This window comes from Haemaphysalis longicornis, unplaced genomic scaffold (assembly GCF_048455015.1).
Source record: "Haemaphysalis longicornis isolate Haplotype H1 unplaced genomic scaffold, Haemaphysalis longicornis Haplotype H1 scaffold_4, whole genome shotgun sequence".
NCBI classification, from domain to species: domain Eukaryota; kingdom Metazoa; phylum Arthropoda; class Arachnida; order Ixodida; family Ixodidae; genus Haemaphysalis; species Haemaphysalis longicornis.
Genome location: NW_027526361.1, coordinates 132,709,780 through 132,727,803, shown reverse-complemented (window position 1 = coordinate 132,727,803; position 18,024 = coordinate 132,709,780). Strand labels below are relative to the sequence as shown.

The window sequence follows — 18,024 nt, the reverse complement described above, 5'->3', positions numbered from 1 at the left end:
CTTCAATATGCACCGCGATTAGTTCGATATATGCAATAGTTCGATATAGCCGAACCCGCCTATAACGAGCTTATTGTTACGAGTTCGCAATCCGCTGGAGCCCCCTACCGCCTCCCCAACTCCGCCACCGGCGTAGGCAGAAACGAACACAGTACAGTAGCCATTACCATACCAAAATAATCCATTTATTGCAAGCATCAAAGCTACTTTCCGCCTTAACTGCCCACGTTGCAAAAAAAAAAAAAAAAGCCGGTGATTTTTGTTTTCACTTTCGTTTTGGCGGCTTCAACTAGCGTAGCATTCTCTACAAGAAACATTGTTTGCACCAGTTCGAGTCCGCGTCCTCAAAAATTTAAGAAGCATTGGCGGAGCATATCGACTGCCGAAAGCGCTTAATTATAAGCGTCAGACGGATTTCACTCGCGACATCATCGGGAATGTTGGCGAGCTCTTCCCACCGTTAATCGATGCTGCTGTCTTGGTCCGGACTCACTGACTGGGCGGGTTCCGTCGCGAGTCCCGCGCATCGGAAACAGTTACGGAAAGTATCAGGCGTCACGTCGCTCCATGCGAGGCGCAATGCCTCAATCGCCGCTCTTGCTCCGTGGTCGCGGCTAATCCACATCTCAATCGCCGCTCCGAGATCATGCATTTCGGCGGCCATTCCAGGCGCCCAGAGTTCGATATATCCGATGTGAACTTCGTTATCAGGAATACGTTTCCCATGTATTTCCGTAACTGAATTATTTTTGTTCGATATATAGCATAATTCGCTCTATCCGGGTTCGTTATAGCCGGGTTTGACTGTATAGCCATGGCATCATAAGATGTTCTACGTCTGCGACCCAGGGCACAAAGTCTCTAAGTTACTGAGACCGCTTTGTATTACGGCGTGGACGCGTAGAAGTGGAGGAGGAACTTGTCGGTAAACTTTGAAGACCCAGACGCCCCCTCATTTTACCTTGATGTATTGGTTAGTTGGTTACTAGAAGAGGTTTGCTCAGAGAGTCCTCCTGACAACCCGACGCTCCCTGGGGAACAATCGGTTCAGACCTTGCACCGTAGAGAGCTCTGACGGATCAGAGTCTGTTTGAAAACTTGGGGCGGACCCATCAGGAAAAGGTGAACTAGGGGACTGACTTGCACAAATGGCTGAGTTGGAGGAAGAGCGCAAAAATTCTTAGTGCCTAGGAGAGAGTTTATCGTTCTTGAAAGAATGTGGTGCCGATCCAAATTCACAAGGAATAACTGTTAGCTCGCATGCGTTCCACGTCTTTCTATCACTGAGCATAAAAGTGGAAGGCGCCACCTGAGCCTGCACTATAAGAAGCGTACTATACGTCAGCAATCTTTTCTGATGAAACTTCATTTTCGCTACATCTCCGACGTTTATGCGAGTTTTTTGCGCGCCTTTTTTTTTTCAAAACACTGTTTAGCTTTTTGCTTCTTCGCCTTTTGACGTACCCTAAATTTGCTAATATTCACTTTGGAACGAGGCTGATGTCCATGTAGCAAAAAAGCTGGAGAAAGGCCTGTCACAGAATGTGGTGTGACCCTATACAAACCAAGAAATTTTGTAATGCTCTTCGAAGCACCTTTTCCTTCCAGTCTGGCTACGTGTAGATGATCTTTAAGAACCGTGTTAAAACGTTCGACCTGGCCGTTAGCCTGGGCATAATAGTTAGACGAGAAGACGCGGCGGATGCCTTTTTTATTTAGGTAATCCTGGAATTGTTTGGAGACAAACTTATATGGACCATTGTACGTAACTAAAACCTTTGGAAGCCCTTCCCGGCTGAAAGACCAGTCCATAAAGAAATGGAAAATGGAATTCGTACCAAGAACCTCAGGCCACTAGGGATAGTAGTCGACTAATGCAACGATATACTTAAGATATAACACATTTAATGGGCCGACAATGTCCATTTCCAACTTCTGTCAAGGCCTTCCAGGCCACTCTACTGGCTACAACGGAGCTACATGGGGCTTAGCAGACTTGTCTTCCAGCTGACAGATGTGACAATGCTCTACATGTTCTTCAACAGAACGATCTGTTTGGGGCCACCAATATCGTTCACGGAGAAGTTGCTTAGTACGTACTATTCACTGACGACCTTCATGTGCTAACTGGAGAAATGTAGGTAAAAGAACCCTGGGAATGACTACACGGTCACCCAGTGCCGGATTAGGAAACTTGTGGGCCCGGGGCTACTGCGTCATTGCGGCCCTAATGATGATGATGATTATTATTATGATAATGATTTCGCTTTAATATGCGAAAATTTTCGAAGCCCATGTTATGCTCTCTGATCAGTGATAAATTATACATAATTTTAGGCTTTCCGGAAAATAATTTCTTGGCTTGATGTCTAGTATTATATAACGCATTTTATCAGGCTTAAAAGTTAGAATGGTTTGATTGCCGGTCCATCACAAATTCACAATTATTCGAAGCGCCGTGTCGGCCTGCACATGTCATGGTACAGAAGAGTATTTTCTTGCAAGAAGCATAGTTTATTGAGCCTGTAAGGTTTTAGTTTTATTGTAAAGTTCTCCACCTGCATATATGGGAGGGCTCAAAGTCGCGCAGGCAGCTGTCACTCACAGACATCTGCCAAACCGTTAGCCGCCACGGCTTACGGGCCAAAATCCTGTAGATTACCCGCACAGACGAGAAAGCACGCGGCGGTTAGAACACGCGCTGCCTTCGAAGGAGATTGGGGGGGGGGGGGGGGGGGAGGCTCAGACGTGTCGCGCAACGCAATCTTCCTATCGCAGCACAATTAGCACGAAGACGATAAGCAGAAAAAATGTCGCTTTTTGGGCTGGGGAGCGGTCCGCTTCGTGCGAGGGTTTGCGCATGGCCGTCGAATTTTCAGCGGCGATGAACTACTGTTGCGCAGCTGTGATGGTTTTGATAGTCGGCAAGCCGTTACACATTAACGGGTCCCCTTTGGGTTGGAGAGCGACAGGCGAGAACGAGAGATGGCATCAGACAAAGAGTATTAACTCTATGAGACACAGTTTAATAGGGATAGAATGTCTGATTGATTGTACTGTTTAACGTGCCGACGCAACGCAGGCGATGAGGCGCGCCGTAGTGGTGGGCTCAGGAATAATTTTGACCACCTGGGGATCTTTATCGTGCGCCGAAATATCGTAAGGATAGAATGTCTGTGCTCACTCCCACGCTGCTGCTCCTGTCGGGGCCGCGCAACAGTTCGAGCAGCCAATAGTTCGTTGTCGATCGGTCGGGTCGTTGTTCGGTCGTAACTGGCAGTGGAAACATGCTGAAGCTTGTCGTCTAGATTCGGGGTCTACGACGAAGGCGAGTATGGGTGGACCTCTCGTTTTCAAGTCCTCAACACGTCTTCCGCGTCCACTGTTTTTCCCGCGCTCCTTCGGGGGTTCTCCTTCTGCCGCCACGCCCAAGCGGGACCAGATCTGCGGGGCGCCCTTTGGTCCGCGCCGTCCGCCGGCTTATTCCAAAGCGAAAAGCGCCCGTGGGGACAAACAGCTTACCGTCCCCGAGTGGCGGCTGAGGTCTATTTTCAAGACGGCATCGAAGGGGCCGCACGCAGGATGCGTTTTTAAGTGAAGACACCTTCAGTCATCTCGAAAGAAAACAGGCCTTGTTGTTGCTTTGGCGTCCACTCCTGGACTCTTCACACCGCCTAGGCCTGCTGACTCCCCAGCTAGAGTCGGGCTGGCCCGGTTGCCTCTGCGTCCACACGTAGTGGGGCCTAGAGAATTACCCTACGAATGGAGTCGCGCGGACATGTAGCTTCCATAACACTTGTTGCTCAGACTGCCTGCAGAGGCTACAGCACAGAGGCGCGGGATGAAGCCGAACGACCCCGCGAGTGGCCTACAGAACCTTTGAACATTTAAATAACCATATATACGCTGATCATTCAGCGAGAAATATCTAGTCGATATCAATCACGCTTGCGCGATTCAACTAATCCACTAGCTTTTTTGAACGGGTCGTCATCGCAATGAACTTCCTTGTCAAGCGCTATACATTGAAATTTCTGGCAGAAACTGTGTATGAGCCCATAGGGCAGTGCTTAAGTTGTCAATAATTACATATAACGTCCCTCAGGCTTGAACAATTTACAATGTTCTTCAGACATTATTTCATTATCCGCATGCCTGGTCCTTTCTTATACCGAAACGTGTGCGCGCCGAAACGTCCGCGTACTTCGATGTCCGTGTACCGAAAAGACTACCGAAACGACCTGTGCCAAAAAAGACCGGAGCCGAGCTCGGCGCCTTTTTTATGTGGCTTCTTAGGCCCGGTCAAGCTGTGTATCCACGACTTTTGGTCCAAGACGACTTCTCATAAACCTCGGGAAAACAAGGAAGAGGAGTAGAAATAACTAAATTAAATTGAAATGGAATCGAAGGTTGTCAACCATAACGTGAGGGGCACCCCACTCCTCCCCACCTGTCACGAGTTAGTCAGCTTCGGTGTGAAGGTGAGGTTGAAGCTCCTACCTTCAACTTTCAATGCGGGCAGCTAGAACACTCAAGATATTTTTTTTCATATGATCGAGCGGAGCCCCTGACAGCTGGGGGCCCGGGGCTGCAGCCCCCGTAGCCCCCCCTTCCCCCCTTTAATCCGGCCCTGCGGTCACCACGCATAAGTAAGCCGTCCACAAGAGAAAGTTTATTCCTAACATGAAAATAAGCGGTTAAGTCACTGTTTACGCTTTTCTTATGGGGCCAACCCTTGGACACGTACTCAACGGCCTTCTGAAGTGTCACATCTGAATTTGTTGCCAGCTGAACAGTCTCTTGATCAATCACGGATGTCACCAGGAAGACTATTTCTTTATCCTTAATGAGTTACTGACAGTTCTGAATTGGTAATCTGGACAAAGCACCAGCGACTAGATTTTCTGACCTTGCAGTATTGAATGTCGAGCTTACCACCGTGAAATTCTCAAAGGCCTCCGACCTGAGTCTCTTGTAGCTAAAAGGGCAAGTACAGCCTGATAGTCAGTTCTGAGGGTGAAACGTCTGTCCCAGAGGAAAATGTGCCACTTTTCAACCGCGAACAAACAAGCAAGTGCTTCGCGTTCCCCCAAATAGTGTTTTCTCTCAGTTTCCGACAAAGTTCTAGACGCGAAAGCTACAGTTTCAAGCTTAGAACCACACCGCTGCTGTAATACAGCTCCAATGCCAATGTCAGATGAGTCAGTTGTAACTACTACAGGCAGTTCAGGATTAAAGACCTTAATGAAAGTACTACAAGTGACGCGAGCTTTCAACTGATTGAAGCTGCGCTCGGCATCGTCAGACCAACAAAACTTGTGATTTTGTCTGAGCATGAAGCGAAGCACCTCGACTAGATCTGCAAAGTGATCTATGAACTTGGCAAAGTATTCTGCGAGGCCTAAAAGAGATTGTAAGGACTTGATGTCCATAGGAGCGGGAGCATTGACGATAGCCTTTACTTTAGTTTCTAGAGGTGAAATGCCCTCAGCTGAAATCATGTGCCCCAAAAAACTGAGTTCTTTGACAGAAAAAGACATTTGTCCTTTAACTTCATGCCAGAGTTTAAGACTTCATGCAATTTAAGACTTCAACCAGGCAAGCGTCATGCTCAGACTGAGTATCCACCCACACACGAATATCGTCAAGATAGCAAACCACATTTTTGCAATTATTCAGGATTTGAGACATCATATTTTGAAAAATTGACGTGCGGACGCCAGACCAAAGTACACACGCTTGAACCTGAACAAGCTTTCATGGGTTATGACTATAGTTAGGTCTCTAATGCCTTCTTCCAACAACAGCTGGTGATAAGCAGACGCAAAGTCTAGCTTAGAAAAGCAAACAGCTCCGTGAAACACTTGCAGCATTTGCAACTCTTCAACATGCGACAACGGATACCAATCAATGACAATTGCCTTATTCGGCTCTCGGAGGTCCTCACACAGCCGGATGTCACCATTGTTTTTCCGGACGACGACAAGCGGCGAGACCCTCTCAGGGGCGTCGACACGTGCGATGACATCCCAGTCCTCGAGGCGTCGCAGCTCGTTCAACACTTGATCACGAAGAGCTAGAAGCAGTCGTCGCAACTTGGATGCAACCGGAGTCGCACCTGGAAGCCTTTGGATACGATGTATGAAGCCTTTGACGAGACCCAACTCGTCGTTGAAGAGATGCTCGAAGCCCGGAGGCACGTTCACGCGACACTGCACTGAACAAACTGATGTCAGTCGACAAGTCAGAGGCGCACCGTCGATCTGGATGCCTAACTGCTGGGTGGCGTCAAGTCCCAACAGCGATGTGCCTTTGTCGGTGACGTAGAAGATGATGGAGCAAGACCGTTGCAAGACTTGGACCGGAGCTTGGAAAGAGCCGATGACGCCGATATGTTGATTGGAAAAATTCTGCCAGTCGACGACTGCTTTGGACAGGACGGGCTGTTTGCTGAAGTGACGCTTGAAGTCTTCGGCAGTCATCAAGGACACTGATGCTCCGGTATCATCCAAGAGTTGCATGGTAACACCGCTGACTTCAGCTTGGACGATTAGGTCTTTTCTTGAAGAGTGCTAGCTGTTAGCACGGACGTTGAAGACGATGAAGAATGATCATCCTGGGATGATAATACTGAAGCTCTCTCACCTGAGTTGACATCTGCAGAGGCGTGAGGCTGGACAGGTACGTGTGCAGGTGCACAGGCAGGGGCACAGGCTGCCTGAGGGGGACTAATGAAATGAAGAGTGCCATGGCTGCAATGGAGAGTGCAATGGCTGCTGAAAAGATGCCTTGTATCTTGTCGATTTTAGTGGATTGCTACTTCTGTGCAAAGTCATCCTTTTGCGCATGCGTGCGCTATGTCGCATTAACACTTTTGCCTTCCTTTGGGCGCCTTTTTTTGCGTCTTTTTATATTGTGCCTACAGTGATGCCACTACAAAAACTTTTCTCAGTGAGGCATATTGACACATACTTGCTCCCTTCACGTGTTCATGTCGCGTGTTTTTTTGTTGTATTTTTACCGCCCCCTCCTGCCAAGGACCTTGTACGAGAGGTGGCAGTACCATGTAAATAAATAAATAAATAAATAAATAAATAAATAAATAAATAAATAAATAAATAAATAAATAAATAAAAACAGTCTTCTTACGGGACAATTGTGGGCTTCCACTAAGAAACAGTGTTGTTTCGAGGCAGCGCATTACCCAGCCATTGGATTGGCAGCTGTCTCTAGGGGCGAACAAATGGCTAGATGTAGTATGGAAGGTGGTCAGAAACAAAAAAAAAAGAATACGTAGTAGTAGTTAGTTATGTGCTACGTTTATCTCGTGGATTGAAATATGTGCGGCTGGTAAAGCGTTCAGACAGTTTTTTCCAGCCCCCCAAGAAACTTTCATGGGTCGGCCCTGGTTTTGCGAAGAAAATAATGATGCAAACACGAAAGCGGAGGGGTGCCTGGCAATCAAATCACAACGTTTGTTTTTCAGTGCAGGCTCGAGGTTGCGCTAGCACGCTCCTCTCGTGTAAATCGGTGGGCTATACCGATCGGTGCCTGCTCTAACCCTACCACCGCCTTAAACATGCGCATATATGGCCGAATTGTGGCGCATGTGTACGCATCCCCGTGCTTCAGAGGCACGGGAACCTTTCTAATATCTTAATGAGAACAGTGCATGTCTCGTACCCGCCCCAAGATGCCGAACTAGTGATATTAAGACTTCGAAATTTTGCCTATAGTGTGAACAGAAAACCAAAAAGACAATCAAACAGACTAAAAGCTGTCAAATTTCTATCTGGACAGAACATTGGGGCAACTATCATCGGTCGCATGAAACTAAAAATGAACCAAAATTGAAAACTAAAGCTGAATAGCTGGTGGAAATTGGCACTGGTCAGGTGATTTCTGAGTGTCAACTGTCAGTACCCGCTGTATTCGGGATGTTTGTGGCATAATTGATAACACCAAAAAGGTGTTTTTGCTGCACAGTGAGGACTCACGGAGTAAGCGCCACACGTTATTGTATTCCCTAAACGCCTAAAGGACATTGCATTACAAGGAGAGACATTTTGCGCCCAGTCCTCCAGTTACTGAAGGACACAAGCCTGTGGGATTCTTGGTGATCTCTAGCGCTTAGTGTTAGAAAGGTGCTGATCGGTTAAAGCAATCGCTTGCCCATCTTGCAAGGCTAGGCCGTCCCGTTGATTAACTTCAGCAATACACAGAGCGCCACATGCAGACAGACGGGGTTGCCTAAAGCTCGATATAGCGCCGAGAAAATATAGTTAACTTGATCAGGGACATTCATACACTAATCAAACAACAATAATTTCACCAGACGGTAATCTTCTTTCCAACACTACAGTGGGCCCGTTCTTAAAACACGCAAACGGGGACCGATACAGGTGGATAAGCCAAAGGTCGATAAAACTGCTAATAAAACAACTTGACGCAATAAATAACAACCAACAACGATTTCAGTCGATCTATTGATAATAAATTATAAAAACGAGCAATTTAAATAAATTAATAAACCTACTTATGCCTTGTGGGGTATCTGCCGAAACAGCGGAGCTTTGGTTCCCTCGTGTTCTCTCGAACGTAAACTGGGGCCCACCCAAGAATGGCAGCGCCATCGCCGCGCATATTCTACCGTTGACGCGAAGGAATCGGCAGCTAGATGTCAGCAGCGCAAAACAAGGCTCCCCCCCCCCCACCCTAGCGGGATGGAATGGGACCCGTCTCTGAGAGACCGCTGCGCCCTCTATCGGTAGGTCTAGTAACCGCCGGCGTGACGGACCCCAGACCGGCAGATAGAGGCTGCTGGCGGGCCTGGAAACTTGCTCCTGCCCCTGCGCCACGCACAACCTTCAGCAGACGGACTTTTGAAAAAATCGAACCACAGCAGCCATACGGGATGCTGGAAATCGCAGCACGTTCTTGTAGCTGTCCAAGTTTTTTCACTGCTCGCGTTGTATTGATGCAAGGCGCACGTGTTCAACGTGACCAAAATTGGAGTTCATTTTCTGCTGCTTTAGCATGTCGAAAAGCGGAAAAAAGGACGCAAATGCGAAGACCTGATGTAAGACAGGACGCGGTGCTGCGTCGACTTACTTTCAAAACCCGCATTTACAATTCAGCCGCTGGCTGTTTGGGACCAGGTAGAGGTAAAACAAAAAGTACATTGCAAGGCGCTATTTTTCAGACTGAAGTTCAATTTTTATTGCCAAAACCTTTTTGGATTGCATGTGCACTTGTGCAGTTAGTAGCGTGGAATGGTCTGTCCAAAGGCGCATAACAAAGGCAGTGGATGACTGCACTGTCATGTGCACGCGTGATATTCTCCGCAAACAGGGAACGGCTGAGCGTCCGGGTAGCGGGTGAACTTCATCTCGGAGCAGCCGAAATCGTCTGGAACGCCGTTCTCTTCGCCGGGGTTGCACTGGGTTTTCTGCCCGCTGCAGGTCTTGTAAAGGAGCGTGGTGGCGTCCTGGCAGCTCCGGGACCTGTCGTAGATCTTGTACACCACGCGATTGTTCTCGCTTGTGAGGGCTGCAAGGAATACGTTGCCGAGTTACCAAAAAAGCCGGGTCACTGCGACAACAGTTCGACACGCTTTTTGACTCTGAGCATAGATTCACGGGGAGATCCTTGTTGTTATGGCGGAGAACCAACAGATACCATAGTCCGCTCTAAACGGTTTCTCTCAACCGCCCCCCTCTTGCTGCCTCAACAATACACCTCGGGTGTACTAATCTCCTGGTGGAGCGCAGCGCTGCATAGTTTGTTATGTTTGATGTATAGCGCATGGCCATCACATCAGTAGTTTTGAATCACCCTAGCTGTCAGTGGCAAACAGGACGGACCCATCAGTTGTGGGCGGCACAGGGAGGCCCATGATGCAGCATCGTGCCCAGAAACTCTTCCTCGATCTCAATAAGGGGAAACGGCAACTTGCAGACGCGGAAAGCGGTACAAACAAATCGAAGCTAGTTTTTCAACAGAAAGATGGCTAAAATGCGAAGTTGTCTCCGTGCAAAGGGCAAGATCACCGCTCCCAAAGTCGAAAGTCCGAAGGCAATGTCCACTTCAACTCAGCCAAAGTCCGAAGCTAACGCCCGCTCAAAAAACCCAAAGGAAATGCTCAGCGACCCGAATACGATGCCGGAATGTTTAGCATCACTAGCGATTCTATTACAATACGAACGTGTTTTCCATTATTAGACCGTATTGTGTTTTGTCTTCTCTAAGGATACACTCTGTTACCCTATTAGTGACCAAAAATTATCTTTAATTCCCATTACATGCCCTGCCCACGCCCATTTCTTCTTCTTGATTTCTACTAATATGTCCTCAACACTAAAATGTCCATATAGAAGGCAAGCGTGGCAGGAGGCGGTAGAAAGGTAGGTGGGCAGATGAGATCAAGATGTTTGCGGGGATAAATGGATCGCAGTTAGCACAGAACCGGTATAATTGGAGACCTATGGTACAGGCCTTTTCCCTGCAGAGGGCATAGACAGGCTGCTGCTGCTGCTAATGATGTTTGTGTTTTGCGCGTAAAGCCTTCCCATTATCTACGTCTGTAGTGTGATTGATTTGCCTCGGTAGAAACCCATCGGTGGGTATCTGAATGACGCAATCGGATAGACGTCGACTTCACAACGTAAGAGACTTGGTTCGATTCCGACAATGTGAGGCGTTAATGTTTTGAGCCGTCTGGTTGTAAAGGTTGCCTTTCTGCACTGTGTTTTGGCCAAACAACGACAGAAGTAATGAATAGAAAGTTTCGCTTTGAAACGACAGAAACGCCACAAGGGCACCTTACAAACCACGGAAGCAAAACGACACCGGTCGACGGAAGGATATGCGATTTAAGCAGACTGGCCCAAGTTTCGCGTGTTTGTCTGGCGTAGAGCCCTTCCCGTTGAGAGTGGTGGGCAGGATCACTGAACCGTTTTTTCCCCTACATAAACCACTAACGCTGCCACCTAAAAGGCGCAGCGATTTGACACTGGCATATGTGAGAACAAAGCCGTGTTTTTGGGAACGCGGCTTCGTGTCTTTCTCGTTTCCCGCAGTTCTCCACAGCTTCTGGGGGCATCGTGGTTTGTTACGATATAAATTTTCTGCCACGTCATAACTGTCTCACATAATTTTTAAAGAAAGCCCCAGTTTTACGCAAGTTTACCAGTTTTTTTCGGCTTCGAAAATTCGGATTTGGGCTATTATTATTCTGTAAATAACATAATATTGCAGACATGCAAGCCACCTCACTTGCTCTTTAAGTGGGATGGCAGGCACAAAATATAAATAGGGATTCTGGCGGGTGCTTTGAAACCGTCGGGGTTATACTTACTGAGCTTCACGTAGTATGCTCCTCCTTCGTATGGTGGCAGCAGCACTTCTAGATTTTCTGTCACAGCTGAAAGGAAAATTTAGAATGAAGAACAAACATTACTTTAGTCTGTTTTAGGGTGTTAGCAGATAGGAACAAACACATTACTTTAGTCTGTTGTAGGATGTTAACAAATAGGAACAAACACACTACTTTTGTCTCTTTTAGGATGTTAGCAGATAGCTTGACATGGGCACGTAAAAATTTTTTCACAAAATTACCGTGGCCCCATTTTTGACAATCTGGTTAAACTCCGATTACACACATAATGGGAACGCAAGTTGCGTCACGATACTTGAAAAGCACATAATACTTGAAAAGGCGCTTTCACGTAACTCATTTCACAAATTTCAGGACATTTAGGTGGACCAATAAAAGTTTGCGAGACTGGGCCATTATGGTTCTATTAGCCTCCTTACGAAGTATATTTTGACACTCAAATTGAAGGGATGTACTTGCTAGTGCCTTTCACAAGTTACGGCAGGGCGTGGACGCTTTGACGCTGAATTGACCCGGATGCAGACGGTCCGTGACAAGGACACGATTCATGTCCTGCTGGTGTGTTCACGTAAGATGAAGCTCGATAACACGCCAAAGGAAACGTGAACGAGCTGCTCCTTGTTTTCTGCCACGTGTTTAAACTCATACGACGAAGAGATCCCAGAATCGAAGTCAATAGCCGCCTGGTTGAATAATATTATGGTATTAACCGCAACACAAAGGTGACTGTGCAGATTGTCACAGCTAAAGAGTACAATTTATGTTATTTATTTGTTTACGGGCCAGAATATTTTGTGCTTTTATATTGTGGGAGCACGTGTTTACACATGAGAAGTGTTTCGACAACGAACTTCCTCGTTCTTGTCATCTGATTCGATCCCTCCGGGAATTTCTTCATGAACAGACATTTGCTGCGGGAGTCATGCATATCGTGGCCCGAATTACGAAGCCTCCGATATAATTCTCGTGTTGAGGGGTCGTGTCTATAACTTCGAAAATTTCGGGCATCACCGGACCTCGTTTTTGTTAGTTGTGCAGCCACGTTAGTCTCGTATTCACATACATGACACTTGCGCCGTTGCAGTTATGTCCCCCGTTATTCATTTGGTAAAGCGGTTTAATGCCTCGATTTCAGGAAGAAGGCGGTCACATTTTGGGAACGTCATACGTCGACAATGACTTTCAGATAAGAAATCGTTTGATACATGGCGTCCCTTACGCGGCATAGTTCGGCCTTGCTCAATGCAAATCGGAGAATATCACGATCGGAGGATGACCACCATGTAGGTAGGAGTCGTTTTATATCTGTCTTGAGTGGATGTGGTCAAGGGGCTTTTTCCGGACTGCGCAACGCCAACAACATGTTTTGAAATGTTTTGAAGCAGACGTTAGCGGCTTCACGATGACAGAGTGTTTGATATCGGTTTGAACGTCCTTTCGTAGCGTTTTATTTCGAACCCGGTGCACTAAATCAGTCGACGACTGTTCACCGAATTACTCTGTTCCAGAGACCTGTGCTAGTGTTTTTTTCTCGCGTCTGTCTATACGATGTGTGGTAATAAAGGCACCAGTAACACGTTGGCCGCGTTTTACGTCACATTTCCTAGTCAGTTAGGTTTTGTTACAAACATCAAAGAGGAGGAACTTACTGCTGGTTGTCAGTTTGCCTACTTTTTCTGAATTGTCGTAATAGGTCGTGAGGTTTCCCCTGTTGTAGGTAGGAAAGACAAAGCGAAAATGATCAAGCAACAACGTTTAAGTTTTATTACACGAATATCAAGGTAGTGATGTAATTATCCTGAAGAAATTGCTCTCCCTTTTTTGTTCACGGTTTAAACTTCCACGCCTAATTGCGGAGTGTAGGCAAAAAAAAGTCTCGATGTCCCGGTGGTGAAACGCAACGGACAGAAATAGGATCAGAACAAGTACCATTGGAGACATGCTGGAAGGTAAAGGTTTACGGCTGGTTCTAGGATAATTCCTGGAACCCAGAACCGAAAAGTTAAAAAAAAAAGTTCCATAGACAATATGGTTGCCAGAATACAACATCGCCCCATATGTGTCGGTGAATCTGTAAGAGAGGGATGGGCGCTTGCTGCATGGATGTTTTCTCTTCCTCCTCCAGGGTAAAAAACATCTGCAGCAGCAGGAAATTAGCACCGTTGCTTTGCACTTATGGCCATATACCAGATCGCCATACGCCATTATTACACTTGCGCGCGTGCGTGCTTCTCTCGAAATGCGAGTGCACGAAAGCAGGGGGAAGCTGTCCCAGGAAAAAAAAAAAAAAACGTGGAAATCTTTGCACTAAACACCCTTCGTGTTAATCAACACGCGTTTTTCACTGCGATAAAAACGACATTCTACGACCTGCAGAAGTTTTAAGCAAGTCAGGTCAAGCTGAAATTTATATTAAGTGCATTGCGCTTCAGATCCATCTCATTCCGTCAGGTGCGCCGGAGGCGAATGCCACGAATACAAAAATTTAGAGCCCTTCCAGTCTGCGATTATGATTTATTGAATGATTGTAGGGTTTAACTCGCCGACAGAACGCAGGCGATGAGGTGCGCTGTTGTGGAGGGCTCCGGGATAATTTTGACCACCTGGGTTGCTTTGACGTGCGCCGGAATCTCGTACAAGTGGGCGTTTTTGCTTTTCGCCTCCATCAGCAAAGCGGCCGCCGCGGCCGGGAACCGAACACTCTGGGATTATGGAAGTTAGCTAAGCTGTGGCAAGGGTTTTCTTTTTTTACTATGGTGGAATCTTGCTATAGAGAATTTATATATTATTGTTACTGTCTCAAGTAGGCGTTCCAAGCGGGTAAGTTGCTCTTCATCCAGGAGATATTCACAGCTTTTCGACGGGGTGGAAGCACGAAGAGCAGAAGTAGTGACTCACAATCTGTTGCTGTCCAGCATTCCCCTAGTTTCAGACCACGTGGTTCCCACGGCGTTTGTGTCCTCCGGCTTCGTGCCGTCCCAAAGAATTGCGAAATTGACGGTGTCCTCCGGTTCAAGAGTGGCTCCCGTTCGGTAGCACTCGTACGTCATCACAGCCTGCCGCTGCATTAGCTGCAAGCACAGGTGTGCGGGAAAAGTGGCGGAAAAGCCGTTTGTTAACTCGCTTATTTTGGAGGCATATGGTAAGAGGTCAAAACACCACGAAGAAATATGTCAAAATAGCAACACTTCTGTGCCACTTATAGTAATTTAAGGCTCAGTGTACTTGTTAGAAATTCGACTGAAAATATTGTAATCGAATTCAGATACTATATTCCTGACAAATGCACTTTCGTTTTGACCTAATTAGGAACTAATACTGCGTTTTCATACCGTACGTATCGCCTGTGAGCCTATTGGACAAATTACGTTGATTCTGGGAGCCGAATTGGAGAACTCAAAAGGGTTGTAAGGTAACTGAGGAGTGATTTCGTTCTTCTGCGTGAACGCCGGTCGGGGAGAAGCCGGCATGTTGTCTGGGCGCACAGCGCCGTTGGAGCTACACAGCGAAGCTTTTTGATTCGCCACGGCATGAACCGATGCCTAAACGTCGGTGAAGTGTTCCCTAAAGGAGCGGTTGTACCATCGCAACCTTTCAAATAACTTAAATATGTGCTTGCTTCTGCGTGTTAGGAGTATCTCAGCTCTGCTGTGAGGTCACGTACCGCAGAGCAGACGACTGATTTAGAGTTATAGATGGCGATGATTGAATGTTGATGGCACAAGGATAAAATATAGCTAAACTGAGCTCCAGTCCAAGCATAAAAAACTTAAGAAGCCAACCCATTCCGTGACCGTTGCCAGCCCGGGTTTCTGTATAGAAACACCACAAACCCTCGACTCCCAGTTATCATATCTAGAGAGGCGAAAACAAATGAATACATGGGGCTAGCGAACATCATACAGGAGGAAGCTGAAGAAAGGACAAAACAGACGCTACACTTCAAATGAGGTTATGTCATAAAAAGTAAACACTCACATATGCACATCATGGGCCAAGGCAAGATAAGCGGGGAAGCATACGTCCGCCCAAACAAAAACTCCACATTCAGCACAGTTGCCCCTATTGCCCATTCACAGTGGAAAAGCGAAACATAGCGGGGGCCCGTATCCGAGAACGCGCCCTTTGGACACGTGTACACAGCCATCACGCACCGCCCATGCGCATATTAGGCACCTCCAATCGAAAAAATTGAGTTCTTTGGCTGAAAGATGGTGGTCTGGCGCCACTGTTTCCTCCCCGTTTTTCAAGGAGGCCTCAAATACCTCGCTACCTGTTTGAGCTAACGACTCAAACAGGACGCGCGTCTGCATGAAATTCGGCGTGCACCTGCATCTTCGACACTGGTGTGAATATTTGGTGTGAAAGGACGTTGTTTATTGGTATACGGACAACTGCAGACATAAAATAGGAAAAAAGAAATTTCCCAGTGCGTCTGCACAAAGAGAGACTTATTCCGTAAGCTTTGGGAAAGTATGCGGTGCATGGAAAAAATACGAAGTCTTAATATTTCTTGTGTAATTATATCTCAGTGCACCAAAAGCCGACATCGAGAACTTTGAGCGCACGCACTTCGCTTAATTGGATAGGAATCAACAGAGTCCGGTGAAAGTCGATGGCAATTTTAATGTGGATGTTTACAAAGCGCACAAGAAGTAGCTCATCCAGTTTATCGTGAAAAGAGGTAGGACTAAATAGAGGGAGGCCGGCATAGTTAGCATGGTGAGGGCTGCCCCCAATCCTATTTCTCAATCCCCTAAAGTACTATGTTCATGAATGGGTGCGAGCCACGGGCTGATATTTCGACGGTTACCTAAACTGGGTATGTGCAGGCGTGATAAGAAGAGGTTCATCCAGTTCATGTTGGGAGGGAGGACTAGAGGATACCAGGATTTTTCGAATGGTGCGTGGAGCGTTTATTATTTTTTAGCCAATCCTCCTCAAGCATATGTCGTGTAACTCCAAGGGATGTGTTTGTTGACAGATACATACAAAAAGATTTCTTTTCTCACCCTACAAAGTTTAGGGGTAATAGTCAGTGCTTTATCCTTCGCCTCGAGTTTTCGATTCTTGATGCAAGCCTAAATAGCTAAATGCGCGCTTCCCAAGTTGCAGATGCCAGAAAAAACTGCAGCCAAATAGGAATAATGGGAGGTTACGCATAAACCTAAAAAAATAAACTCCATTCTAGCTCTGACATATTAACTTTTGCAGCCAGTATGCCAACAATTTCACTTTCATTATATTGGGGTTTGTTTCACTATTGGGTGGTCACTCTAGGAGATAAGAAGAATATAGTGACATCGTAGAACCCCTTAGTCCAGATTGCTTCCGCCGGCGTGAGAGCCAACAGAACCAGGGCAGCGCGAAGAGGCAGATGGAGGAGTCGGACCCTCTTCAACGAGGCAGCCATTTTGCGAAGATACTGCACCTGAGGGTAGAGGGTAGGAATTGTCGTTTAAATCACACAATCTGGAACAAACTTTCGGGCTGTTTTGAACATGCGCAGAAAATATTTGGTGTGTCTAGGACATTGTGAAATGCATACATATTTCGCATTTTGACAACAACGGCACTAAAAAAATTCCCAGCGTCTATGCAGGCGGCTGGCAAGCCCAGGCCACGTTATCCGTGCACTTACGTACTTACCGAAAAATGGTAAGTGCAGTTTAACACAAAAAATGTACTCACCACTTCAATACTTCGCGCATTGCCCTTGCAACTTCTGTTATAAAGAAGTGGTCAACGCAGAGATAATATGATCGTGTTTAACGTTTTTATTATTTGGTACCTACAGGTCTTTATTATACTTCATTCTGCAGATGTATGATGTGATTTCAGATGCTCAGCAATTTAGCAAGCAAAATGGGCCCTATTCATTTATTCGCTGTTGTACTCTGAGTCCACCTTCTAGGGTTGTTTCTCCCTTTACGGCTGTTTCCTTTCATTATCTCTGTTGATTTGTGTACATAATAGTCTAACTATACCGTGCTGCAGTGACCTTAAATTCGGAAAAAGTAAACCTAGTGCTCGCATGTAGATTTTTATAAAGACTTACCTTATGTGGCCCACAGAATGTGCAGTAAAGCGTTGTAGAACCGCTGTGTTGCTGCGTTAATGTTCCATGGTTTGAGCCGGTATTTAAAGAGTACGGAGAGACGTTACGGGATCTAAATTCTATGTGACGTTGCTCCTGTTTTGCCAGAAACTCCACGAAAGATACGCATGAATAAAACTAAAATAGGTGCGCTGCCTGATGAAAACTAACCGAGGGGAAAAAAAATTGCCCCCACCTCCCCGAAGGGAATCGTGAGGAAGTGCGAATGCATTTCTTGCGCCGAGAGTACATGGCGTAGTAATTCTGACATCGCCTTGAGAGGCGCCCAGCCAGCGAACGGTCTAAACTGGAGCAGAGCGAGCAGGAGACTGTAGCGAGAGAGCGCGCGCGAGCCGACCCACGGAGGTCTGGCGGTTTATCGCTGCATATAAAGGGGGGTACGCCGCGCTGAGCGCGCCGAGCCAGGTGGCTGAGAGAGAAGGCGGGCGCGCGAGAGAGAGGGGAGCGCGCGCAGCTGCAGCCAGCGAGGAGAGAGGAGGAGCGAGCGAAGGGGGAGGGGGACGCGCGCAGC

The 18,024-nt window shown here is 46.9% G+C and overlaps 1 protein-coding gene across 1 annotated transcript; it reads right to left on the bottom strand.

Moving 5' to 3' along the window:
* Positions 1-9,231: 9,231 nt before the first annotated feature.
* On the bottom strand, positions 9,232-17,495 carry LOC144180578 (uncharacterized). Its single transcript, XM_077708909.1, has 6 exons — positions 17,454-17,495; positions 16,698-16,826; positions 14,294-14,466; positions 13,045-13,103; positions 11,357-11,422; positions 9,232-9,549 (listed from the first exon to the last, which is right to left on the bottom strand). The coding sequence occupies exons 2-6, from the start codon at positions 16,806-16,808 to the stop codon at positions 9,320-9,322; spliced, it is 639 nt and encodes a 212-aa protein (XP_077565035.1). The 5' UTR covers positions 16,809-16,826; positions 17,454-17,495; the 3' UTR covers positions 9,232-9,319.
* Between the last annotated feature and the right edge of the window lie 529 nt (positions 17,496-18,024).

Bases quoted from the DNA above. Each gene is read 5' to 3' on its own strand.
- LOC144180578 (XM_077708909.1), bottom strand. From the start codon at position 16,808: ATGGCTGCCTCGTTGAAGAGGGTCCGACTCCTCCATCTGCCTCTTCGC. The intron at 14,467-16,697 runs GTCACTATATTC...CTGTGCTTGCAG, and splicing joins GGACTAAGGGGTTCTACGAT to CTAATGCAGCGGCAGGCTGT. The intron at 13,104-14,293 runs GTGAGTCACTAC...TACCTACAACAG, and splicing joins ATGCTGGACAGCAACAGATT to GGGAAACCTCACGACCTATT.